Here is a 26,690-nt window from a genome sequence, read left to right as displayed (position 1 = left end):
TGATGTATTCCTGGATGCAAATTTAGGGTGGGGATTGAGATAGACTGTGCAGTTTCATATGTTCAGAACCTGGAAAACACAAAAGGAGGTTCAGGTTTCTACTATTTTTCTTCCCTTCCTTTTCAAAGTGAAAACGTGAGCCTGCTTTTGCATTGAAAACTGGTGCAGATCTGTGGGTTAGTTCATTTATTCACATTAATTCTTCACTTTCTTGCGGTTATTCAAAGCAAAATCACAATTTCCTTAGCAATCCTCCAGACTGGTCAAGATGCTTGAGTTATACACACGAAGGTCCATCAAGCCCAATATTCTGTTTCCAACAGTGACCAATCCAGGTCACAAGTCCCTGGCAAGATCCCAAAACAGTACAATACATTTTATGCTGCTTATCCTAGAAATAAGTAGTGGATTTTCCCAAGTCCATTTTAATAATGGCTTATGGACTTTTCTTTTAGGAAGCTAGCCAAACCTTTTAAAACCCTGCTAAGCTAACTGCTTTTACCACATTCTTTGGCAACGAATTCCAGAGTTTAATTACACGTTGAGTGAAGACATATTTTCTCTAATTTGTTTTAAATTTACTACTTATTGGCTGTCTCATTCCTGTTTAGAAGGAATGGTTCCATGGAAGCAGAGATTGGGTGGCAACACCGGTAATTGGAAACAAAACGGGAGCTGGGCAGACTTCTACGGTCTATGCCCTGATTGTGACTGAATAGATATGTTAGGCTGGAGTGTAAATTTTAAGGGGCTTCGATGTTAGCTTCAGAACTTAGTACAAGAACAGTACTGGGCAGACTCGGTCTGTGCCCTGAGAAAGGCAAGGACAAATCAAACTCGGGTATACATGTAAAGTATCACATACCATGTAAAATGAGTTTATCTTGTTGGGCAGACTGGATGGACCATACAGGTCTTTATCTGCTGTCATTTACTATGATAGTGCTGGGCAGACTTATATGGTTTGTGCCAGAGCTGGTGGTTTGGAGGCGGGGATAGGGCTGGCCAGACTTGTACGGTCTGTGCACTGAAGAGGACAGTACAAATAAAAAAGTAGCACATATGAATTTATCTTCTTGGGCAGACTGGATGGACCGTGCAGGTCGTTTTATGCCGTCATCTACTATGTATGTTTACTTTGTAGCTCATTCCGTGCCCCCTCTTAGTATTTTTGGATAGTGTAAACAGTCGATTCACTTCTACCTGTTCCACTCAACTTTATTATTTTATATACCTCTATCATATCTCCCCTCAGCCGTCTCTTCTCCAAATTGAAGAGCCATAGCCATTTCAGCCTTTCCTCATAGGGAAGTCGTCCCATCCCCTTTATCATTTTCGTCACCCTTCTCTGTACCTTTTCTAATTCCACTATATCTTTTTTTGAGATGCAGTGACCAGAATTGCACACACCATGGAGTGATACAAAGGCATTGTATCGTCCTCATTTTTGTTTTCCATTTCTTTCCTAATAATACCTAACATTCTATTTGCTTTCTTTGCCGCCGTAGCACACTGAGCAGAGGGTTTCAAAGTGTCGTCAACGATGACTCCTAGATCCTTCTTCTGATCGGTGACTCCTAATGCGGAACCTTGCATCACGTAGCTATAGTTCAGGTTCCTCTTTCCCACATGCATCACTTTGCACTTGCTCACATCATATGCTATTTGGATGCCCAGTCTTGTAAGGTCGTCTTGCAATTTTTGCAATTCTCTTGCAATTTAATTACCTCACTAGTTTGGCCTGGGCTTCCAGGGTGGTATTTTTGAACAGAATCCACGCCTGTTGTAAATTTTTGACCTTTGCAGCTTCTCCTCTAAATTTATTTTTCAATGTTCTCATTTTATCATTGTCTCATTTTTGAAAGTTAAATTCTAACGTATTGGATTTTCTGTGTATACTTACTCCAGAGCTTATATCAAGACGCACCAGCGCCATTACCTCCTGCACCAGATCATTTGCTCCACTAAGGATTAGGTCTAGAATTTTTCCTACTCTTGTTGGCTCCTGAACCAGCTGCTCCATAAAGCAGTCCTTGATTCCATCAAGGAATTTCACCTCTCTAGCATGCACTGATCTTACATTTATCCGGTCAATATCAGGGTAATTGAAATCACCCAGAATTATCATGTTCCCCAGTTTGTTAGCCTCCCTAATTTCTGATAACATTTCTACATTTGTCTCTTCATCCTGGCCAGGTCATTTCTACATTTGTCTCTGGCCAGGTAGACGATAGTACACTCCTGTCACTATCCTTTTCCCTTTTACACATGGAATTTCAATCTATAGGGATTCCAAGATGTGTTTCGTGTCCTGTAGAATTTTTAGTCTATTTGATTCAAGGCCCTCCTTAATATACAGTGCTACCCCTCCACCAATTCAATCAACCCTATCACTGCAATATAATTTGTACCCTAGTGTGACAGTGTCCCACTGGTTCTCCTCCTTCCACCAGGTTTCAGAAATGCCTATTATATCTTTTTTAATTTAGTACAATATATTCTGACTCTGTCATTTTATTTCTTAGGCTTCTTGCATTTACATATAGATATTTCAAACTATGTTGGTTGTTCCTATTTACATCTTGCTCAGCAGTTAAGAGTGATAATGTGCAATCTTGAAAATCTGTCTGCTTTGTATTTAACCCATTAGTGCCCAATGTTCCCATATGGCTTATTATGGAAACATTGGGCTAATGGGTTAAAGCCACCTGATCTACTATTCTCTCTATTGCAACTGCATTATCGGGATACTCAAGTCCTGCTGTGCCTGCTAGAGGCTGTTAATGCTGTGGTACAAAGTTCAAGTTTTAAAACTAGGGAGAAAAGGGTATAGAGACTGCACCTTTCTGCTTCTGGGATGTTGGTTTGCAGGAGCCATGCTTACCCCTGGGATGTTACACCTGGGTGGCCATGTTCCTCCCTACTGCCCTCCCGTCAAGCAGAGAGAACCACGTTGTGCCTCATTTCTTGCAGGAGTCTTGAGTGCCGTTGATCAGCACATAGCAACAAGTAAAAAAAAAAAAAAAAGGTCTGGGAGCCCCGGGCTGTGTTACGAGAGGCTTCTTGAAGTCACTGTGCTGGTGGTTTTCTTCCAATTCTCCCAGTCCCCATTGCTCAAGAGCAGCCACTGCTGCACGATCGCAAACTGCCTGTGTCATTGCTGCATGTGTGGGTGTTGGGGGATGGAGGTGCCTGGGACACAATGGGGCTCATTTTCAGAGCACTTAGACTTAGAAAGTTCCATAGTAACCTATGGAGCTTTGCAAGTCTAAGTGCTTTGAAAATATGCCTCAGTGTCAGCTCTGTAGGGAGCTGAAGACAGCAGTCTCCGTAGTGCTGGAGGCAGCAGTGGGAGAAGGGCTTAGCAGTTCCACCTCAGCAGTAGGTCCGGCTAATGTAGGGGCTTTGGAGGTGGTCTTGGTTTTGGCGAGAGTTGTAGAAGAATACTATGCAGTTCCCAGCCAGCTAGTATTCAACAACAAAGCAGATGAAGTGGGACTAACCTTGGCTGTTCGCTTGCCTCGCGACCTCTCTCTTGGTTTTTTGTTTTTTTGAATAACCACTGCAACCAATGGGTAGAAACAAAAACCAAACGGAACAAACATAGAGCTTTACCTATTTTCCAAACAGCTGTATAGAATTCTCCACAACCAGCCCCTGCCCCACTGTTCACAATTTTGCATCTCTTGTCAGTCCTCGGTGAAGGGTGGGTTCTTGACCAGCCTGAAGAGCCTAAAGGAAAGAAAATTAGCAGGTAAAATCTTAATTTCTCCTTCCTTGGTAGCCTTCCAGACTGGTCAAGATGATTGGTAAGTACTGTACATCAATTCTATAATGCCTCACAAAAGAGTGCAAAGAAGACCACACTACCACCCGACAGATGACTTGCAACAGAATCAGACTGCTCTCCACCCACGAGGCCCCATTCCATCTTGTGGAATGAGCTTTAAGAGCTTCGAGCACTGATTGCCTCTTAAGGAGATATGCTTACCCGATTGCCTCCTTAAGCCATCTAGCTACGGTTGGCTTAGAGGCTGTTGTTCCCACATTGGAAAGGAAATTGTGGAGGCAGACACAATTGGAAGGAATCTTTATTAAAGTAGATTAAAATGTTGCCCGGCATGGCCGTGTTTTGCCCTGAATGGGCTACTTCAGGGGCCTATCTTTTACTATAAAATAGAACAAAACATGTCTCACAAGTCACATAACTTGACACATTAGGCTATGAACAAACAAAGCATAAAAACTAAGAATAAATACATAAATAATAAACTCCATAGATAGCCAATACTTAAATAATAAATACTTAAAATGTATAACAAGGTAAACCTTAAAAGAAACACACGAAAAAACATACAAATCATGCAGAGACTCATTCTGTACATATAAAGTGTTTGGGAACCAGGTCAGACTGTTATATACCTTTGTGGTGTCAGTAAAATACATCACCATAATGCATTGCTGTGGATAGTAAAAAAAAAAAAAAAAAAAATATATATATATATATATATATAAATATATTTCTCCGAGGACAAGCAGGCTGCTTGTTCTCACTGATGGGTGACGTCCACGGCAGCCCCCTCCAATCGGAAACTTCACTAGCAAAGTCCTTTGGTAGTCCTCGCGCGCCGATGCGCACCGCGCATGCGCGGCCGTCTTCCCGCCCGAACCGGCTCGTGCCGGCCAGTCTTCTTTTGTCTGCTCTCGGTACGGTCGTGTTTCGCCGTTCGCGCCCCAAAAAGTTGACCTCGCGCGTCGTTTTTTGAATTTATTCCTAAAAAAAAAAAAAGGGTGTCGGGAGGAGGCCTCTTGATTTTCTCCCTCCCCGTACTTCGAGTTTTTTGCCCCGGTAAGTTTTCTTTCGTCGTCGGGGTAGGCCCTATTTAGGCCTCGGTCGAAGTGTTTCTTCTCCCTATTTTGTGGTGCCATTTTCGCCATTTTGAGTTTTGATCTCGCCGGCGCAATTTTTCCGCCCATGACATCGAAGTCTTCCAGCGGCTTCAAGAAGTGCACCCAGTGCACCCGGGTAATCTCGCTCACTGACAGGCACGCGTCGTGTCTTCAGTGTCTGGGGGCTGGGCACCGCCCTCAGGCCTGTAGTCTGTGTTCCCTTTTACAAAAGCGGACTCAGGTAGCAAGGTTAGCCCAGTGGAACATTTTGTTCTCGGGCTCTTCGTCGGCATCGGCACCGGGAGTATCGACTGCCTCGACGTCGTCGGCGCCCGGACCTTCATCCTCGCCCCCGATTGCATCGAGTGCATCGAGGCATCGGCCCTCTGCATCGGGGCGACATCGGAAGGCTGCGTCGGTGTCGGTGGTATCGAGACCTCCTCGTCTGCTGATGTCGTCGGACGGTGGTGCTTCGTCTGGAGTGCAGGTGAGGGCTGTCCATTCCCCTGCTGGTGGCGGTGAGCCTTCGGGTGGGTGTCCCCCTACCCTGAGGGCTCCTGCGGTACAGCCCCCCCGAGACCGACCCTCTTCGGCCTCGGCCCCGAGGAAGAGACGGCTGGATTCTACGTCCTCCTCGTCGGTGCCGGGAAGCTCCGGTGACGTGCTTCGCTCCAAAAAATCGAAGAAGCATCGTCACCGGTCCCCTTCCCATGTCGGCACCGAGAGTTCTGGGTCGCCGAGGGAGTCGGCACCCAGTAAGCATCGGCACCGAGAGGACCGCTCGCCCTCTGTTCAAGAGGTGTCGATGCGCTCCCCTTTGGACAGCCCGGAACAGCCTCCACGCCCGGAACAGGTTCTGACATCGACTCCTGCATCGGCTTCCATGTCTTTTCCTACAGCCGCTCTGCACGAGAGCCTCCGGGCCGTTCTCCCAGAGATCCTGGGGGAGCTGTTGCGCCCTTCCCCTCCGGTACCGGGGGTGCTTGCGCCTCCGGTACCGTCAAGCGAGGCGCCGGCTGGCCCATTGTCCGGGGTGAGGTCTCTGACATCGGTGCCGCTTGCGGTACCGACTGCGGTAGCCTCCCAGGAAGGCTCCCCGACTACATCGGCGGAGGGAGCTTTGCCGGTGCGGGCGAGGGAGTCTACCTCTCGACGCTCCCACCGTGGCCGTGGTTCCACGGAGTCGAGTCGGGCACGGTTGCAGACACAGGTCCGTGAACTTGTGTCTGACACCGAAGGTGAGGCCTCGTGGGAAGACGAAGGAGACATCAGATATTTCTCTGACGAGGAGTCTGAGGGTCTTCCTTCCGATCCCACTCCCTCTCCTGAAAGACAGCTTTCTCCTCCTGAGAGCCTGTCTTTCGCTTCCTTTGTCCGGGAGATGTCTACGGCCATCCCCTTCCCGGTGGTTGTGGAGGACGAGCCCAGGGCTGAAATGTTTGAGCTCCTGGACTATCCTTCTCCACCTAAGGAAGCGTCCACAGTACCCATGCACCATGTCCTCAAAAAGACATTGCTGGCGAACTGGACCAAGCCTTTAACTAATCCCCACATTCCCAAGAAGATCGAGTCCCAGTACCGGATCCATGGGGACCCAGAGCTGATGCGCACTCAGTTGCCTCATGACTCTGGAGTTGTGGATTTGGCCCTAAAGAAGGCCAAGAGTTCTAGAGAACATGCTTTGGCGCCCCCGGGCAAGGACTCTAGAACCTTGGACTCCTTTGGGAGGAAGGCCTACCATTCTTCTATGCTCGTGGCCAAGATTCAGTCCTACCAGCTCTACACGAGCATACACATGCGGAACAATGTGCGGCAGTTGGCGGGCTTGGTGGACAAGCTCCCCCCTGAGCAAGCCAAGCCATTTCAGGAGGTGGTCAGGCAGCTGAAGGCGTGCAGAAAATTCCTGGCCAGATGGATGTATGACAACTTTGATGTTGCGTCCAGGGCCGCTGCTCAAGGTGTGGTGATGCGCAGACTCTCATGGCTGCGTGCCTCTGACCTGGAGAATAGAATCCAGCAGCGGATTGCGGACTCGCCTTGCCGTGCGGATAATATTTTTGGAGAAAAAGTCGAGCAGGTGGTAGAGCAGCTCCACCAGCGGGACACCGCATTCGACAAGTTCTCCCGCCGGCAGCCTTCAGCCTCTACCTCTACAGGTAGAAGATTTTTCGGGGGAAGGAAGACTGTTCCCTACTCTTCTGGCAAGCGTAGGTACAATCCTCCTTCTCGACAGCCTGCGGCCCAGGCTAAGCCCCAGCGCGCTCGCTCTCGTCAGCAGCGTGCGCCTCAGCAAGGCCCCTCGGCTCCCCAGCAAAAGCAAGGGAGGAGCTTTTGACTGGCTCCAGCAGAGCATAGCCGACATCCAAGTGTCAGTGCCGGGCGACCTGCCAGTCGGGGGGAGGTTGAAAGCTTTTCACCAAAGGTGGCCTCTCATAACCTCCGATCAGTGGGTTCTCCAAATAGTCCGGCAAGGATACACCCTCAATTTGGCCTCAAAACCTCCAAATTGTCAACCGGGAGCTCAATCTTACAGCTTCCAGCACAAGCAGGTACTTGCAGAGGAACTCTCCGCCCTTCTCAGCGCCAATGCGGTCGAGCCCGTGCCATCCGGGCAAGAAGGGCTGGGATTCTATTCCAGGTACTTCCTTGTGGAAAAGAAAACGGGGGATGCGTCCCATCCTAGACATAAGGGCCCTGAACAAATATCTGGTCAAAGAAAAGTTCAGGATGCTTTCCCTGGGCACCCTTCTCCCCATGATTCAGGAAAACGATTGGCTATGCTCTCTGGACTTGAAGGACGCCTACACGCACATCCCGATACTGCCAGCTCACAGACAGTATCTGCGATTTCGGCTGGGCACACGTCACTTCCAGTACTGTGTGCTACCCTTTGGGCTCGCCTCTGCGCCCAGAGTGTTCACCAAGTGCTTAGCTGTAGTAGCAGCGGCACTTCGCAGACTGGGGGTACACGTATTCCCATATCTCGACGATTGGCTGGTGAAGAACACATCCGAGGCAGGAGCCCTGCAGTCCATGCAGATGACTATTCGCCTCCTGGAGCTACTGGGGTTTGTGATAAATTACCCAAAGTCCCATCTTCTCCCAGTGCAGAAACTCGAATTCATAGGAGCTCTGCTGGATTCTCGGACGGCTCGCGCCTATCTCCCAGAGGCGAGAGCCAACAACTTGTTGTCCCTCGTCTCGTGGGTGCGAGCGTCCCAGCAGATCACAGCTCGGCAGATGTTGAGATTGCTGGGCCACATGGCCTCCACAGTTCATGTGACTCCCATGGCCCGCCTTCATATGAGATCTGCTCAGTGGACCCTAGCTTCCCAGTGGTTTCAAGCTGCTGGGGATCTAGAAGACGTGATCCACCTGTCCACGAGTTTTCTCGAATCCCTGTGTTGGTGGACAATTTGGTCCAATTTGACTCTGGGACGTCCTTTCCAAATTCCTCACCACAAAAAGTGCTGACCACGGATGCGTCTCTCCTGGGATGGGGAGCTCATGTCGATGGACTTCACACCCAAGGAAGCTGGTCCCTCCAGGAACGCGATCTGCAGATCAATCTTCTGGAGTTACGAGCGATCTGGAACGCTCTGAAGGCTTTCAGAGATCGGCTGTCCCACCAAATTATCCAAATTCAGACAGACAACCAGGTTGCCATGTACTACGTCAACAAGCAGGGGGGCACCAGATCTCGCCCCCTGTGTCAGGAAGCCGTCAGCATGTGGCTCTGGGCTCGCCGTCACGGCATGGTGCTCCAAGCCACATATCTGGCAGGCGTAAACAACAGTCTGGCCGACAGGTTGAGCAGGAATATGCAACCTCACGAGTGGTCGCTCAATTCCAGGGTAGTGCGACAGATCTTCCAGGTGTGGGGCACCCCCTTGGTAGATCTCTTTGCATCTCGAGCCAACCACAAAGTCCCTCAGTTCTGTTCCAGGCTTCAGGCCCACGGCAGACTGGCATTGGATGCCTTCCTCCTAGACTGGGGGGAGGGTCTGCTGTATGCTTATCCTCCCATACTTCTGGTGGGGAAGACTTTGTTGAAACTCAAGCAAGACCGAGGCACCATGATTCTGATTGCTCCTTTTTGGCCGCGTCAGATCTGGTTCCCTCTTCTTCTGGAGTTGTCCTCCGAGAACCGTGGAGATTGGAGTGTTTTCCGACCCTCATCACACAGGACGAAGGGGCGCTTCTGCATCCCAACCTCCAGTCCCTGGCTCTCACGGCCTGGATGTTGAGAGCGTAGACTTTGCCTCTTTGGGTCTGTCAGAGGGTGTCTCCCGCATCTTGCTTGCTTCCAGGAAAGATTCCACTAAGAGGAGTTACTTCTTTCTATGGAGGAGGTTTGCCGTCTGGTGTGACAGCAAGGCCCTAGATCCTCGCTCTTGTCCTACACAGACCCTGCTTGAATACCTTCTGCACTTGTCTGAGTCTGGTCTCAAGACCAACTCCGTAAGGGTTCACCTTAGTGCAATCAGTGCATACCATTACCGTGTGGAAGGTAAGCCGATCTCAGGATAGCCTTTAGTTGTTCGCTTCATGAGAGGTTTGCTTTTGTCAAAGCCCCCTGTCAAGCCTCCTACAGTGTCATGGGATCTCAATGTCGTTCTCACCCAGCTGATGAAACCTCCTTTTGAGCCACTGGATTCCTGCCATCTGAAGTACTTGACCTGGAAGGTCATTTTCTTGGTGGCAGTTACTTCAGCTCGTAGAGTCAGTGAGCTTCAGGCCCTGGTAGCCAGGCCCCTTACACCAATTTCATCATAACCGAGTAGTCCTCCGCACTCACCCTAAGTTCTTGCCAAAGGTTGTGTCGGAGTTCCATCTGAACCCAGTCAATTGTCTTGCCAACATTCTTTCCCCGTCCTCATTCCTGCCCTGCTGAACGTCAGCTGCACACTTTGGACTGCAAGAGAGCATTGGCCTTCTATCTGGAGCTGGACACAAGCCCAACAGACAAGTCCGCCCAATTGTTTGGTTTCTTTTGATCCCAACAGGAGGGGAGTGGCTGTAGGAAAACGCACCATATCCAATTGGCTAGCAGATTGCATTTCCTTCACTTACGCCCAGGCGGGCTGGCTCTTGAGGGTCATGTCTACGGCTCAAATGTTAGAGCCATGGCAGCGTCGGTTAGCCCCACTGAAGTAAGCCCCTCGCATCCATGCTCCTCTCTCTCCCAGTGCAGCCTGGCCTGCCCTCTTCTCCCCCCCCCCCCCCTTCGCATCATGCTGTCGTTTCTCCCCTGCCCTCCCGCTCCCATTGTTGTACTTTACTGGCCACCCTCTTCTCTCCCCCCCACCCCCCCCCCCCCCCCCCCCCCCCCCCCCCCCCCCCCCCCCAACATGCGTGTTTTTGTTTTTTTCTTGTTTTTAAATTTACCTCCGTGGCGGTTCCGGCAGCGAAGCGTCAGGGAAGGAGGCAGTGCTCCAGACGTGTAGGTTTCCCTTCGCTGTGTTCCGCCTTCTTTTGACGTCATCCTTGACGTCAGAAGAAGGCGAAACACATGGAAGGGAAGGCTAGACGTCGGGAGCGCCGCCTCCTTCCCTGACGCTTCGCTGCCGAGCGATGCGATTGGTTGAGTGTCATTGCTCCGCCCTCGACGTCATCACGTTTGACGCGTGGGCGGGGCAGACACAATGCGATATAGAGAGATATCTATCTATCTATCTATCTATCTATCTATACACACACACACCAATGAAACGGTCGCTAGCAAGGTATTGGCTTTCTGCAGTTAATGTTTTTAAAGGGATTGTTAGGATAGTGAGTATCTGTGAGAGAGACAGAGTGTGTGAGATAGAGAGACAGTGTCTGTGAGAGAGAGTGTAAGATAGGAAGACACAGAGTGTGTGTTTCTGTATGTCTCAGTGGGAGAAAGATTTTCAATTTGCAGGACCCTGACGCTGATGGCCCAACACTCCACTGCTCCTGAGTCCCCTGACAGAGGCGAAAACTGTTGTGTCACAGTCACCGCCATGGAAAGGATCGGGCAGCTCACACAAAACCTTGGCCGGAAATGCCCTCAGGAGTAGTTTGTGCTAGAAGAGCATATGAGAAGCAGTCAAATAAAATAAAATTAAAAAAATCCACACATAGGCAGTCATAAGCGTTTGCTATTGTTTTTTATGTTGAAATATTTTTGTTGTCATCACAAGCAAAAATAAAGGCATATAGTACAACACTGAAATCCACAATACAGTATTGCAAATAACAAGGCAAGCTCTGGAGCACTGACACAAATATTTTGAATATAACTCTCCCCCCCCCCCCCCCCCTTTACAAACCCCTCAAACCTCTCCCAACCCCCCCACCCCTTACATAACTTCTGATCCCCTCCTAACAGAAAGAACGCAAAACTAAGAGGTTTACTAAAACAATATAAACCTCACAAGTTTGCTAGGTCATTGCCTATTGCCTTCAGCCCACACAATGGGCCAGATAGGCTCATGCCTTTGCCTGTCATAAAACCGTGCTCAAACCATATAAAACTTATCTGTATTTGAAGTCATTTCTAAATTGCTAACATTTTACCTCTAAGAGATGAATAGAGTTAATTGGAGCTGCCTTGTTTAAATAAAACGTGCATACAATTGAAACATTACCTTGGTGATGTTTCTTGCTGTACAAATATCAAAGGGAATCGGGCAATAAAATCAAGTAGGTTATAGAAAAACTCACACCCAGATGCACAAACATTACCGGGCCAGCACCATGTGTTTTTGACCAGCTCCAGCCAGTTTACTGATCACGATATTCAGCAGGCGATGCACTAAGGGGATCTGTGGCTGTTTTCCGTCTATGGTGGCGGCCAACGGGAATCACACAAATGCATGCAAACAAGCTGATTAATCTTTAGATGTGCATTCTGAGGATGCACAGCCGTTTAAAAGGGATGCTCAGCAAGGTTTGCATACCTTTTAACGAGCAACCTTTACCGGGAGGTTTGGAGCAGCCGTAAACAGTGTTCTTCACGTTTGTGCTGCTGGGCTCTATCTTGTGGCTTCACACAGCACAGCCAACTGTCCTGTTGATATGTCTGGATCTACTGCAGCCCTTGCTGAAGTCTGTCAGCTCCCCATAGAAAATCAGCCTTTGAAGATGACCACACGTACCTGAAGTGCGGCAGACTTCACTCTTTTTCCGCTTGTCCCGAGATGCCTAAGCGTCGGGGAAAGGCAGCTGCTCGAGCCTTCCAGCCGCCTGAACCCACTATAGGTCCAGTGGACCGCCATTTGCGAAGTCAAGGGCTGGAGCAGAGGTCAGGTGCGGTCCCAGTGGAGTCGCCGGCTCTAACAGGGGGAATGGTGGTGTCTCCAGTGCTAGAGACGTCTGAGCCCTAACAGAAGAGCTCCTCCCCCACAGCCACGAGAATCGAGCTCTCCCCTTCTAGAGCTGGTGGCACCTTTAGCGGGAGATTTGCAGGGTACTGCCGTGAGTGAGGCTCATTTACTCCAAGGGGAGACTGGAGGAGAGAAGTTGGAATTGAGTCCTCGAGTGAACAACATTGCAGCATCTAAAACGGGGGAGCGAAGAATGCCTGAAATTGGACTGATAAGTGAGTCTTTTGAATCTGTGGGTGTCACAATTCCTGAATTTTTGCAAAAGAAGCCTTCTGAGGTAACGTTAGACTCTTTATGGTATTTAATTTCAGACCTAGGTAAGACTCTCTTCTCACAAACTGGTGTTCTTTCACAGAGGCTTTCTAAAGTAAAGATGAGAGTAGAAAAAACTGAAACAGGAGTTACTCTTTCGAGTAAATCAAATTGATAAAGATCTTTCTAATGTTCAACATTTACAGACCTCATTGGTTAAAGATTTGACTAACTTAAGAACTAAATGTGAAATTCCTTAGCATCCCTCCGGACCGGCCCAGGATTGGACTGATGGGTTGTGCTCACCTTCCAGCAGGTTGGAGACTGAGAAAAAACTCTGACTCTTAGCGAGCCAATAGAGCCCGGTCACGTGGACCCTAGCCCCAGTATTTTCTCAGTCTCCCAGCAGGTAGGAAGTGAGCCCATTAGTCTCTCTTTCCAAAGTTGTTCAGTTTTTCTCTGTGTTCTTTGCTTTTTATTCTGTGCCACAGGAATTATTTAGAGGCTTGTTATTTCTTATAATTTGTTCACTGTGTCAGCCTCAGGGGTGTTATACTCGGTTTTTCCGGGTCCCTCCCCCTTTTTCCTCCCCATCTTCCTCATACTAAAGTTATAATATTGAATAGAGGGAAGGGCTACCCTTGTAAAAAAGAAAGAAAAGGGTTTATGCCTTTGGGAGAGGCAGCCAGTATAGTTTAACCTATTTAAAGTTCTGTAAAGCAGTGCTTTCCCCTTTAAGATAACGAGCAGGCAGCTCTGTTGAGTGCTTTGTCTCTCTGTCTGTTATTAGCAGCTCAGCTGTTTTTTCTGTTAAAAAAAAAAAAAGCGATACATCGATTTTTCAGCTCTGGCTTTTTGGTTCTATTCGTCTAACTGGGGAACTCTTATTTTTTGGCGCTCTCTGTTGTTCGCGAGTCTTTCTTCAGCTATTATTAAAGGTGTGAATCGCTACGGCGCGTGCACGCGCGTCTCTGACATGACAGAAAAACGTAAGTGTCGTGCGGTCTGTCAGCACCGGGGGGTTGGCACCTCTGGCGCCTGTAAATTTTGTACGGCGCTAGATGTGGCTTCTGGGCCGGTTCTTCCTTCCGTTTTGGCATCTACTTCGGCCGCTCCTGTTTCTTCGCAGTTGCGGTCCGCTTCACTAGTTGCGGAGGAGTCAGGCGCGCCTCCGTCGGCTGGCACATCGAAAGTGGCGCGAACGGCGGCCATTTTGTCTGTGGCTCCGCCGTCACATGAGCTCATGGGTTCTCGTACCCTGGATAATGTGGGGGATCTTGTTACAGAGCCTTTGGTACAGTCTGGAACCGCTCAGGCAGGGGGTTTTCCTCCTGAGTTTGTTCTCCAGATGTACCAGGCTTTCTTATGCATAAAGACGGTCAGTTCAGGAGCAAGAGTCTCAGGTGAAGTTCTTAGTTCTATTCCTCCTGCTAAAAAACTTAGAGAAAGTGATTTGCAAGTGGATTTGTGGTCACATCAGGATCAAGAAATGCCCTTTTTAGAGGAGGAGAAGGAATTGGAAGAAAATGTCTGGAATGATCCTAATTTTTTTCTCTCAGATCCTGAGGCTGCAGCTTTTTCCAGGGGGAGGATCCTTCAGTGGCTAGAGTTTTTCACAAAGGTTGACTTGCAGGAGCTCATTCTATGGTCTCCTCTACTTTGAACTTTGAAGTTCTTTCCGCCACCTGCTCAGACCCGTAAGGTAGACTTCTTGATTAAGGGATCTAGATCCGCAGCAAAAACTTCTTCCCATGCATCAGGATATTTGGGATGTTATTAAAGCGCAATGGGAGGTTCCAGATGCGGCTTTTCGGCCGACTAGGTCTATGTCTCGTCTCTATCAGATTCCAGAGGAGGATAGAGCTAAGCTTAAGGTGCCGGTAGTAGACGCAGTGGTGTTGGCAGTACGAAACGTAATACGGTCCCAGTGGACGGGTGGAACAGCTCTTTGGGATGTTAGGACAGAAGGTTAGATTCTCTGCTCAGGAATAGTTTTGATGTTTCTTCTTTAGTAGTGCAAGCTGCCATTTGTGGTTCTTTAGTGGCTAGAGCCTGTTTTCATTGGGCGGAGAGAGTCCTGGACAGGTCTACGGATGATCTTCAAGCTATCGATGTTGATATGGCTAGGATAGAGACGGGGGCGGCATTTTTGGCTGATGCCCTGTATGATTTGCTGCGAGCATCCTCTAAGTCTTTGGCTTTGGGAGTCGCTGCTCGCCGATCTCTGTGGTTGAAAGGCTGGTCGGCAGACGCGGCCTCTAAATCAAAGTTGAGTAAGTTTCCGTTTAAAGGTTCCTTCTTGTTTGGAGAGGAATTAGATAAATTGGTTAATTCTTTAGGAGATGCTAAGGTTCCTCGCCTACCGCAAGATAGGCCTCGGCTGTCTGGAAGAGGTTCTTTGTTTGGTAGAGGTTCTGGAAGAGTTTTCCGTAGGTTTCCGGCTGGTCGGGGTTTTCAACCTCACAGGTCTCGTTTTTACAATAGGGCTCAGTTCTTTCGGGGTTCTCGCAGAGGAGCGGGTTTCTCCAATTCAGGTTTTAGAGCCCAGACCCGTCCTGCCCAATGAAGGTGCGAGGGCCTCTCCTCTGGTCCCTGTCGGAGCTCGTCTTTCTCAGTTCTATCAGAGGTGGGCCCACATCACTTCAGATCAGTGGGTTTTGGAGGTCATTCGAGACGGGTATGCTTTAGAGTTCGCAAGGCTATTTCAGATGCCTTTCTGGAGTCTCCCTGTCGCTCTCCTCTCAAGGTGAGGGCTGTCCGGGACACTCTACAGAGGCTTCTAGATCTCCAGGCTATCTGCCCAGTCCCTCCTTCCGAGTACAGGCAAGGCCGGTATTCCATTTATTTTGTAGTTCCAAAGAAAGAAGACTCTTTTTGTTCTATTTTGGATCTCAAAGTGGTCAATTGAGTTCTCAGAGTCACGAGCTTTCGCATGGAGACCCTGCGATCGGTCATAGTGGCTGTCCGCCAGGGAGAGTATTTGACAGCCTTAGATCTCACGGAGGCCTATTTGCATATCCCTATTCGTCCGGCACACCACAAATTCTTGTGCTTTGCAATTCTAGGGCAGCATTTCCAGTTTCGCGCTTTACCCTTCGGTCTTGCGACGGCCCCACGCACCTTTACCAAAGTTATGTTCGTGGTGGCCGCGGCCCTCAGAAAGGAGGGAATTCTTGTTCATCCATACCTAGACGATTGGTTAATCAGGGCGAAGTCTTATCAAGAGAGTTGTCAAGTCACAGGTCGAGTGATGCAGTTCTTGCAGTCTCTAGGTTGGGTGGTGAATGCTGCCAAGAGTCGGTTAGTCCCTTAGTCTCTGGAGTATTTGGGAGTCATCTTCAACACAAACATCGGTCGAGTCTTTCTACCGCAGGCCAGGATTGTAAAGCTCCGGACTCAGATACGGGACTTTATTCAGCAGCAGCGTCCGTGTGCTCGAGATTATCTTCAGGTTCTAGGGTCCATGGCGGCCACTGTAGAGGTAGTGCCCTGGGCCAGGCTTCATATGCGTCCTCTTCAGTGGTCTCTTCTATCCCGATGGTCATCTCAGAGGGACTGTCTGCTGAGACGTCTGCCTCTTCGCCACCGAGAACGCAGCTCTCTATTTGGTGGCTATGGATGAAGAATCTCACAGTAGGAATGCCTTTGGAATCGTCTCGGTGGATACCGTTAACGACAGATGCCAGTCTCCGAGGCTGGGGGGCGCATTGCCTAGACAAATGGACCCAGGGCCTCTGGTCTCGTTGGGATGCACTTCAGTCAATCAACTTTCTGGAGACCAGAGCGATGCGTTTAGCTCTGCAGCACTTTACTCCTCTCCTGATAGGCAAAGCGGTGCGAGTGCTTTCGGACAATGCCTCGGCAGTGGCCTATGTCAACCGTCAGGGGGGAACGAGATGCCGTCTACTGTGTCGGGAGGCAGAGACTCTCCTCGCCTGGGCAGAGGTTCATCTCACGGCCATTTCAGCTTCACATGTAGCAGGAGTGGAGAACATTCAAGCCGACTTTCTCAGTCGCCACACTCTCGATCCGGGAGAATGGGCTCTCAGTGCTCAGGCGTTTCAGTTGAAAGTGGACCGCTGGGGCACTCCAGTTCTCGATCTGTTCGCTACCAGTCTCAATTCGAAGGTACCCTCAATTCTTCAGTCGCCGAAGGGATGCAAGGGCAGCAGGGGTAGACGCTGTCTTGCAGCAGTGGCCCTCCGAACTTCTATACGCGTTTCCTCCTTGGCCATTCATAGGTCGCCTCCTTCAGAGGATCGAGGAACACGGAGGACCGGTAATTTTGGTGGCACCGGACTGACCTCAGCGTCCGTGGTACGCGAATCTGCAACGTCTGTCGGTGGCGGCTCCTCTTCGGCTCCCACTTCACAGGGCTCTGCTGGTACAAGGACCCATTCTACATCCAGATCCGGCTCTATTTTGTCTTGCGGCTTGGCTCTTGAACGAGCCCGTTTAACTAAACGAGGTTTTTCAGCACCAGTGATTTCCACCATGCTTCGATCTCATCGGCGTTCCACTTCTCTAAACTACATTCGCACTTGGAGGATTTTTGAGGCATGGTGTGCAGAGTCTAGCATTCTTCTGTTTCGGGCGTCCGTGCCTCAGATGTTAGATTTTCTTCAACGAGGTTTTGATAAAGGGCTATCTCTTTCCTCTCTTAAGGTGCAAGCGGCAGCTCTTTCCTGTTTCAGAGGTCGGATTCGGGGAAAATCTTTCACCAGTCTTCCTGATGTGGTCTGTTTTTTTGAAGGGAGTCAGCCTTCTTCGTCCTCCGGTAAGATCGGTATTTCCATCTTGGCATCTTAATCTCGTTCTTTCGTCCCTGACAAAGCCACCTTTTGAGCCGTTGCAAGCATGCTCTTTGAAAAGACAGTGTTTTTGGTGGCTATTGCTTCAGCTAGGAGGGTCTCTGAGTTGCAAGCTTTTCCTGTAGGGCTCCTTTTCTGGAATTTTCTAAGGAGCGAGTAGTGCTTCGTCCTGTTCCTTCCTTTTTGCCTAAGGTCTCGTCACGGTTTCATCTGTCCCAGTCAGTTTTTCTTCCAGTTCTGGGGTCGGCCTCAGGGACGCAGGAGCAGAGACGGTTGCATACTCTGGATGTTAAGAGAGTGCTTAAACGATATCTTTCAGTTACTGAGAGTTTCCGTCGCACAGACCGTCTTTTTCTACTCGTAGCCGGTCACCTTAAGGGGTTGTCGGCTTCTAAACCCACATTGTCAAGGTGGATTAAAGAGATGATAGCGTCGGCCTACCTTTTGGCAGGTAAAACAGTCCCAGAAGCTGTTAAAGCTCATTCGACTAGAGGTTAAGCAGCGTCCTGGGCCGAGTGTTCCTTGGTACCGCCTGCGGAGATTTGTAAGGCAGCGACATGGTCCTCTCTTCATTCATTTTCTAAACATTACAGACACGACATTCAGTCTAAACAGGAAGCGGTCTTTGCATCCCGAGTGCTCACGGCGGGTTTGCTAGGGTCCCTCCCGTAGGACTACTGCTTTGTTACGTCCCATCAGTCCAATCCTGGGCCGGTCCGGAGGGATGCTAAGGAAGTAGAAATTAGACCTTATCTGCTAATTTGCTTTCCTTTAATCCCTCCGGACCAGCCCAGGCCCCTCCTTGTTCTAGCTTTCTGTCTAGATTTGCATGTTCTATTTGTTTGCAGAGCTGTTTTTTTCTAGTTAGTTATAAAAAAAAAAAAAAGAGGAAAAAATTGTTCTTCTGTTAAGGCCATACCGCTGCTCTGGTAAGAGTACGTGGTGAGCCATTCCAGTGAGGCCATACCGCTGCTCTGGTGAGGGTATGTGGTGAGCCATTATAATGAGGCCTTACCGATGCTCTGGTGAGGGTAGTCGATGAGCCATTACAGTGAGGCCATACCGCTGCTCTGGTGAGAGTATGTGGTGAGCCATTATAGTGAGGCCATACCGCTTCTCTGGTGAGGGTTGTCGGTGAGCCTTTATTAGAGCACGTTATCAGTTGTGCTCCCTGGTTGCTGGAATTCCTTGAGGCACAGAATGTATTGTTCTTCTTCTTTCTGCTTTGTTGTTCAAATACTGAGGCTATGGTCACGTGACCAGGGCTCCTATTGGCTCGCTAGAGTCAGAGTTTTTTCTCAGTCTCCAACCTGCTGGAAGGCGAGCACAACCCATCAGTCCAATCCTGGACCGGTCCGGAGGGATTAAAGGAAAGCAAATTAGCAGGTAAGGTCTAATTTCTACTTTTTGCAAGCAGTAATAACCTACACTTTTTCAGTTTCCCAAGGGTTCCTATAGTAAGGCCCCTGGAAATGTTGAAGCGATATATGAAAGAAATTTTGGGTTTAATGGATGACAAATTTCCTCCTTTTTCATAAGTTTACTGTCTGCCAAGCAAAGCTGTGGAGCACCAACAAGAACTTTTGGACGTTTCCGCAATATTAGAAACTTCTGATTCATAAATAGCCTTTGCAGCGACATTGGTTTCCTCAGTGGCGTTATCTCCTGATAAACAATGGTTACTGAGGATGTTCTTTAAAAATAGAGAGAAATTATTCCTAGGTTTTAAGATTCAATTATTTCCTGATGTTTCAAGAGATACCTAGCTTAAATGTAAGCAGTTTCTTTTGCTGAAACCTGGGTTTTACAAATAGGTGGAACCTTTTTTCTAAGATACCCATATAAATGTATCATTAGATATAAAGATGTAAAATATTTTTCTTTGAATCATCTCACTTGTCAGCATTTTTGGCAACTAAGAGAACATCAGGAGATCGAATAGGCTCTTCATAAAGTAAATATCTAGCTCATGTACTTCAGGTATAATATGCCTTTATTTTTTTTTTCTTATTTTCCCTCTTTACTCAGTCTTGGGTCCAATATTGTGGACTTGAGTAATCATATTTTCCTTTATTTTTTTTTTTTTTTTTTTTTTTTTTGAGAATCTCTTTGTAAAAGATTGTTACCTTTAGAAACACTTTTCTGTACAAGTGAAATTGCTTGGACTTAATTTTTTAATTTCATAAAAAAAAAAAATCAGCCTTTTCAACAGTATTAAAAAAAAAATTGAGCCATCAGTCGCCCTCCTCCCTCTTTCTTCTGCGGCTTCTATGACATCCTGCCCAGAAGGACCACTGCTGTGCCTCTCCCTGTCCCCGCTTGTGCCACATATTTGGGTGGAAAAAAAGCCAGCTTCCATACACACAGCTTGTATGCATGTATGAAAGCAGTAGCAGGTGCTGCTCTGAACATGTGCAGAACAGCCATGTTCAACTGGCTGTTTTTCTCATGCTCAGCTGACAGATTGGCTTCCCTCCTACCGAGCTGCTCACTGTTTTTGCGAGCAGCTCATTTCCATGATTGCTTTGGGAATCGCTTGGTGTTTTCTCATCCTTGAAGGTGCAGCTGGCAGCGGTGGCCTGATTCAGGGACATACTCTGGGGTCCCTTCCTGATGTGATTCATTTCTTTCGGGACGTATGTCTTATTGTCCTCAGGTTCATACACCTGTTCCACCTTGGGATCTTAACCTGGTGTTGTCCGCTCTTGTAGAGCCACCTTTTGAGCCCTTGGGGTCCTGTACCCTGAAGGATTTGACATTGAAGACTGTGCTTCTGGAGGCCTTCTTTGGGTCATCGTGTTTCCGAGTTGCAGGCTCTGTCCTGTAGGGAGCCTTTTTTTTTCAGGAGAAAGTGGTTCTCTGGGTGGCTCCTTCCTTTCTGCCTAAGGTGGTTTCTCTGTTTCATGTCAGATCAGCAGATTTCCCTGCCTGTCTTGGGGGACAGGTCTGGCTCGGAGGAGCAAAAGTGCTTGCACTGTTTGGATGTCCAGGGAGCCCTCGCTATTTGAGGATGACTCTGGAGTTTCACCGTTCAGATCATCTGTTCATGTTGTTGGAGATTCACAAAAGGGCGAGGCGGTAGCCTCGGCCTAGTTACTTCAGAAACAGCCTATTCCCTCCTTCTTGAAGGCCCATTCTACTTGGGCTTTGACAGCTTCATGGGTGGAGCATTCATTGGTTTCTCCAATGGAAATTTGTAAGGCTGCAGCCTGGTCTTATCTTCATTCCTGTACTCGCCACTATCGCCTCGATGTGTTTGCTCGTCGGGATGTGCGGTTTGGAGCCAGGGTGTTGACAGTGAGGCTCCATGGGTCCCACCCATGATGGTCACTGCTCTGGTACCTCCCATCTGTGCCGGTCTAGAGGGTTGCTATGGAAGAAGCAATTAGATCTTACCTGCTAATTGGATTTCCTTTAGTCCTTCTAGACTGGCACAGAGCCCTCCCAGCAGATGGTAGTTTCGTCATTTTCTCTTTTTTTTTGTGTGTTTGTAGCTGGCGCTTTCATGAAGTGTTGGTTCTTTTTTGGGACTCTACCAAAAATAAAAAATAAAGACACAGGAGTGTTTGGATTCAGCCCCGTACAGGCCTTCTTGCAGGTGGTTGTGGCTAGTGTATCCTGTTCCTCCTATTTGGCTGCAGCAGTAGTGCAGACAGCTTCAGTCAGGGGATCGAAGTGGCGAAATAGGATGGAGATTTTGATTTCCTATTGGAGTGCTTTCTCTTTGTTGTTTAGTCCTGTGGGTCATCTGCTTTGCTAGGAGTAGGCTGGTTTCCTGAGGACTGCACAGCCCACTTCTAGGCTCACTTGAAGCTCAGTTTGTTCTCGGTCTCCATCTGCTGGTCGGCATGCATAACCCATCTGTGCCAATCTAGAGGGACTAAACAAAAGTCAGTTTTACAGGTAGGATCTAATTGCTCCTTTTAGCATAATTTTGCTTTTCCTTTTTATAGTGTTGCTGAGCATTTTGCATATTTTAGTTGGGATTGCGGATCCTTTTAGCCTTTCCGCTTCTGGGTACGTTAAAAAATCTTTAACAAAATATGTGTTTAAGCACTTTTTATTTATTGCATTTGTATCCCACATTCCCTCACCTTGATGTTTTGACATACACATATGGCATGCTCCTGTATGTACAATGGATACCTGTTTTTATGATTAATGATACATCTATAAAGCTGTTAATGGAATAACATATTGCACAGACTTTCATTATGTTTTGTTACTACTTATGATTCTGATAGCATGATTATATGTTTGTACTTTTAGTTGGTGATCTTAGTTCTCATTGTTAGTGCACATGATGTTTTTTCTAGATCCCACACACTTTTAATGTTTGTGATATGTATTAAAATTTTGTATTTTGTCTGTTTATGATTTATATTGTTTTGATTGTTTTTTGTATTGTACTCCTGAAGCAACCCATGAGTGGGCAAAATGTGGACCACGTAGGATGATTGTTTGAATAAAGAGATTTTCTTTTGGAGCAATATGTCTGGGATCTGTTTTCTTTTGCAGTACTTCTAGGACAGCCTCCTCTCTAGGAGGAACTTGGGTGGAAGGCAATGGAGGCCTTACTGCTCTCAAAAGTATAGAATTCCTCCTTCCTCTCTTCCATCCCAGTCAGCCCAGAGTATTCACTCCCACCTGTGGCAGCAGAGACCTCAAAAGTAGCTGTTCAGATGACCTTCCAGTAAGAGGGAATCCACATTTTTCCAACAGAGGTGGTCCCTTGTAACCTTAGACTGAGTTCTCAAAATAATCTGAACATGCTACACCTTGCAATTTGAAAGCACCCTTCCAAAGTGCCCACCGAGAGCATCAAGGTTAAGCTCTTAACACCAGGAATTACTTACACAGGAGGTCTCCTTCCTTCTACAAGCCGTTGAACCTGTGCCACCAGGGCAAAATCAGGAGAGAATTTTACTCCAAGTACGTACTGGTTCCTAAGAAGACAGTTTCATCCCATCCTAGACCTAAGGACTCTGAATAAATATCTGGCAAAACAAAAGTTTGAGATGGCTTCCATAGACACCCTACTTCTTATGATTCATGAACATGATTGGTTATGCTCTCTGGACTTAAATGATGCTTATACCCACATTCAGATAAATCCCAGTCATAAGAACATAAGAATAGCCATACTGGGTCAGACCAGTGGTACATCTAGCCCAGTATCCTGTTTCCAGCAGTGGCCAAGCCAGGTCACAAGTACCTGCAGAAGCTCAAATAGTAGCAACATTCCATACTTACCAATCCCAGGGCAAGCAGTGGCTTTCTCGTGTCTGTCTCAATAGCAGACTATAGACTTCTCCTCCAGGAACTTGTCCAAATCTTTTTTTTTTTTAACTCGGGTGTGCTAACCGCTGTTACTACGTCCTCCAGCAAAGAGTTCCAGAGCTTAACTATTGGTTGAGTGAAAAAAATATTTCCTTCTATTCGTTTTATAAGTGTTTCCATGTAACTTCATTAATTGTCCCCTAGTCTTTGTACATTTGAAAGAGTACAAATCGATTAATTTCTACTACACCTCTCAGGTTTTTGTAGACCGCAATCATATCTTCCCTCAGCTGTCTCTTTTTCCAAGTTGAAGAGCACTCACCTCTTTAGCCTTTCCTCGTATGAGAAGAGTTTCATTCCCTTTATCATTTTGGTCGCTCTTCTTTAAACCTTTTCTAATTCTGCTATATCTTTCTTCAGACATGGCGACCAGAACTGAAAACAGTTTTCAAGGTGAGGTTGCACCATGGAGAGATAGAGGCATTATTGTATTTTTGGTCTTATTTACCATTCCTTTCCTAATAATTCCTAGCATCCTGTTTGCTTTTTTGGCTGCCACCACAACTGGACAGAAGATTTCGGTGTATTGTCTACAAAAACACTTAGATCTTTTTCTTGGTTGCTGACCCCCAAGGTGGACCCTAGCATCAGGTAACTATGATTTGGATTATCCTTCCCAATGTGCATCACTTTGCATTTGTCCACATTACATTTTGTCTGCCATTTGGATATCCGTTGCATCAGAAGGCAGGATCGGGCAGAAGAGCGGCCCCAGATCAGGCCTGTGGAAATCCATACAGCGGTAGGGGGGTTGGAAGACACAGAGATGCTGGACCTTCAGAGAGGGTAACTTTGGGTTTTTCTTTTTACTGCGGGAGCAATGCTTTTTACCATTCTTGCAGGGCGATAGAAAGATTTGCTCCCGAATCCATGGTAAATGCTTGTCATTCTCTAAATTCTTTGTTTATTCTGACATACTGTGTTGATGTTCTCTGTAGGCAGTTGATTAGCTAAAATATTTGTCCTATATATCTTTTTGTCCTACAGAAGAAAGTGAATCCTGATCTTCCAGTGGAGATCAAACCCAGTAACCGAGCCCGCAGGTTGCAGGAAGAGAAGATGAAACGGCAGAAGCAGAAGGAGATGCTAAAGAGACGAAGGGAGGAAGAACAACGCTGGCACATGGAAATGAGGCAAGTTGCTGGTTTCAGAGGGACTCTTAAAACTCCACTTTTACATTCTGCATGAGGAGTCCAAATGTAATTTCCTTTGTCTCTCCAGATAAATCCAGATGTGTTGGTTTATACTTTCTCCCAGTAGATGGAACTTGAGAACCACTGGTTTGATGATGTCACCCTGTATAGAGTCCTGTGCAGTCCACAACCAGACAGTATTTTTCACACTCCAGCAAATGGTAGGTGCACTATACCTGTGCAATCTGGATATTGATCTGAGGTGGTCATACTGGAATCAAGTGCAGACAGTAGCTTTGGCCAATCGCATTAAAAATAAAAACAGTTTTTGTTTGTTACATCTATGAGTTGGCAGCGGCCTAGCGGGAGGGCGGGGCAGTTACCTCGACCTTGGTCATCGTAGCCCCTTCCGGGACTGCACAGCCCACTTATGCGTCTACTGGAAGTTCAGTGTATTCTCAATCTCCATCTGCTGGTAGGAGTGCGTAACTCATCTGTGATGGTCTAGATGGGCTAAAGGAAAGCAAATTAACAGGTGAGACCTAATTTCTCCTTATGCTGCTTATCCTAGAAATAAGCAGTAGATTTTCCCAAATCCATGTTAATGGTTTATTGACTTTTTAAAAATTCAATTCAGATCAATTCTTGTATACCGCTAATATCCCCTTTCCAGGGTTCAGTGTGGTTTACATTCTAGTGAGACAAAAGCAGATAGTGTTAGTGTGAGGTATGAGAACAATTAGAGACCATTGGTGTAATGCATTAGACTAAAAACATTATAGGAATTATCCAAACCTTTTTTTAATCCTGCTATGCTAGCTGCTTTTACCACATTCTCTGGCAACGAATTTAGGTTTTTTTTTTTCTATGATTAGTTTTAAATTTACTACTACTTAGCTTCATTGTGTGCCCCCTAGTCCTTGTATTTTTGGAAAAAGTAAACAAGCGATTCACATCTATTTTACAGACTTCTATCATATCTCCCCTCAGCTGTCTCTTCTCCAAGCTGAAGAGCCCTAGTCTCTTTAGCCTTTCTTCATAAGGAAGTGGTCCCATCCCCTTTATCATTTTGGTCGCCCTTCTCTTTACCTTTTCTAATTCTGCTATATCTTTTTGAGGTGCAGTGACCAGAATTTCACATAACATTTGAGGTGCGGTCACACCACAGAGAAATACAAAGGCATTATAATATTCTCACTTTTGTTCTCATTCTTTTCCTAATAATTCCCAACATTCTGTTTGCTTTCTTAGCCACCACTGCACACTGAGTAGAGGGATTTAGTGTATTATCAACAATGACACCTAGATCCTTTTCCTGGGCGGTAACTCCTAATGTGGAACCTTTGCATCATGTAGCTATAGTTTGGGTTCCTCTTTCCTACATGTATCATGTTGCATTTGTTCACATTAAATGTCGTCTGTGATTTGGATGCCCAGTCCTCGTGAGGTCCTCTGGCAATTTTTCACAATCCTCTTGTGGTTTACCAACTTTGAATATCTTTGTGTCATCAGCAAATTTAATTACCTCACTAGCTGTTCCCATCTCTAGATCAGTTGGGTAATATCGACTTTGTTTCATTCAAGGAAAAGGTCAACTTCTCTGTCATATGTCATATTTTGGACAATTTGTGGGGTGTAGTTCAAGATCCATCATATTAGACATTTTGGTCTTTGCTGGCACATATTTTAGATTTTATTCAAGATGGCCTGCATGAGGATTTGACCCTGAGCTCTGGGAAGTACAGACAATAACTATTCTGTGTTAAGAGACCAGTGCAGGGCTGTCCCTTGGCAGCTTAATCAGATGGTTGGTTTTTGAGGGCATAAAATATTTAAAGCCACCTGGCATTCTGTGGTGCCCTATTGAACCTAAGCCTTATTCTCTCAGCATTGGTGAAGGTATCCTTGGATCCTCTTTGGGAAGCATCCCTTTAGGGACGTCATGTTGAAGACTTGTGTTCCTTGTGTTGATCTGTTTCACCGGAAGGATCTCGAGGTTTCAGACCCTTTCTTGTTTGAGCCCTTTCTGGTGATACCAGAACAGCAGAGGTGTAGCTAGGTGGGATGCAAGAAGAGCAGCTACTCCCCCAAATGGATTGTGAATAAAATGACACCTATGTGGATTAGCCCTTCAGCCTCACACTGACACCTATTGCTCCCCCTAACATTACAACCTGGCTGTGCTTTATGCAGAAGAGTGTGGTGGTTCATACTGGTTTGTCTTTCTTTTTTGCTAAAGTTGTGTCCCCATTTCACGTTTTCCAGTGAGTATCTCTTCTGGTATATTGGGAGGCTGGAGATAGGATTCAAAGTGGCTTCTTTGGTTGGATGTGCTGTATGCCTTGAATGTTACTGGTGGAGAACCATGGACTTTAGTGGTTGGACCCAAGAAAGAGAAGGAGGAATTTTGGATTTAGGACAGGCCATTGTTGGAAATTATGGTGGCCTGCTGAATTAGGGGAGGGCATTGCTTCAGTGTGTATTGGGCACGGCCCACCCCTTGAACATAGCCCTAAAAGTGCATGCCAAACTAGGGCCCAAGCTTCTTTTTAGATAGGGTCTAACCTGGTTCTTCTGCAGGATTTTTGTAGGGCAGCTGCCTAGTTATCTTTGAATTCTTTTGTTATACCATTACATGGATGCAGCTTTTGGGGCAAGCATATTGAGTCAGGTTTATCTAGTTCCTACAGTTACTTTGGTACTTCCCATTTGTCCAGACTGATCTGGAGGGACAAAGAGGAAGGAGAAATTAGATCTCCTCTGTTAATTTTCTTTCCCTGAGTCCCTCCAGACCAGTCTAGAACCCACATGTAAACTGCATGTCTTTAGATTTGGAAGCTAGGGGATGTTGTCCCCGCTAGGATCTAGGAATAAATTACTGAATTAGTTTTGATATTAACTCGAGCTGATTTATG

At 47.1% G+C, this 26,690-nt stretch overlaps 1 protein-coding gene across 2 annotated transcripts in view; it reads left to right on the top strand.

The window, feature by feature from the left end:
- ZFR2 (zinc finger RNA binding protein 2) overlaps positions 1–26,690 on the top strand; it is a 324,672-nt gene that overhangs the window by 163,749 nt on the left and 134,233 nt on the right. For both annotated transcript variants that reach the window (XM_030220048.1, XM_030220047.1), the window contains exon 10: positions 23,630–23,775. In XM_030220048.1, the coding sequence (XP_030075908.1) occupies positions 23,630–23,775 (146 nt within the window). The remainder of the gene's footprint in view (positions 1–23,629; positions 23,776–26,690) is intronic.

This window comes from Microcaecilia unicolor, chromosome 11 (assembly GCF_901765095.1).
Source record: "Microcaecilia unicolor chromosome 11, aMicUni1.1, whole genome shotgun sequence".
Classification (NCBI taxonomy): Eukaryota; Metazoa; Chordata; class Amphibia; order Gymnophiona; family Siphonopidae; genus Microcaecilia; species Microcaecilia unicolor.
The sequence above is the reverse complement of the archived record's forward strand: the minus strand, read 5'-3'. Positions and strand labels throughout refer to the sequence as shown.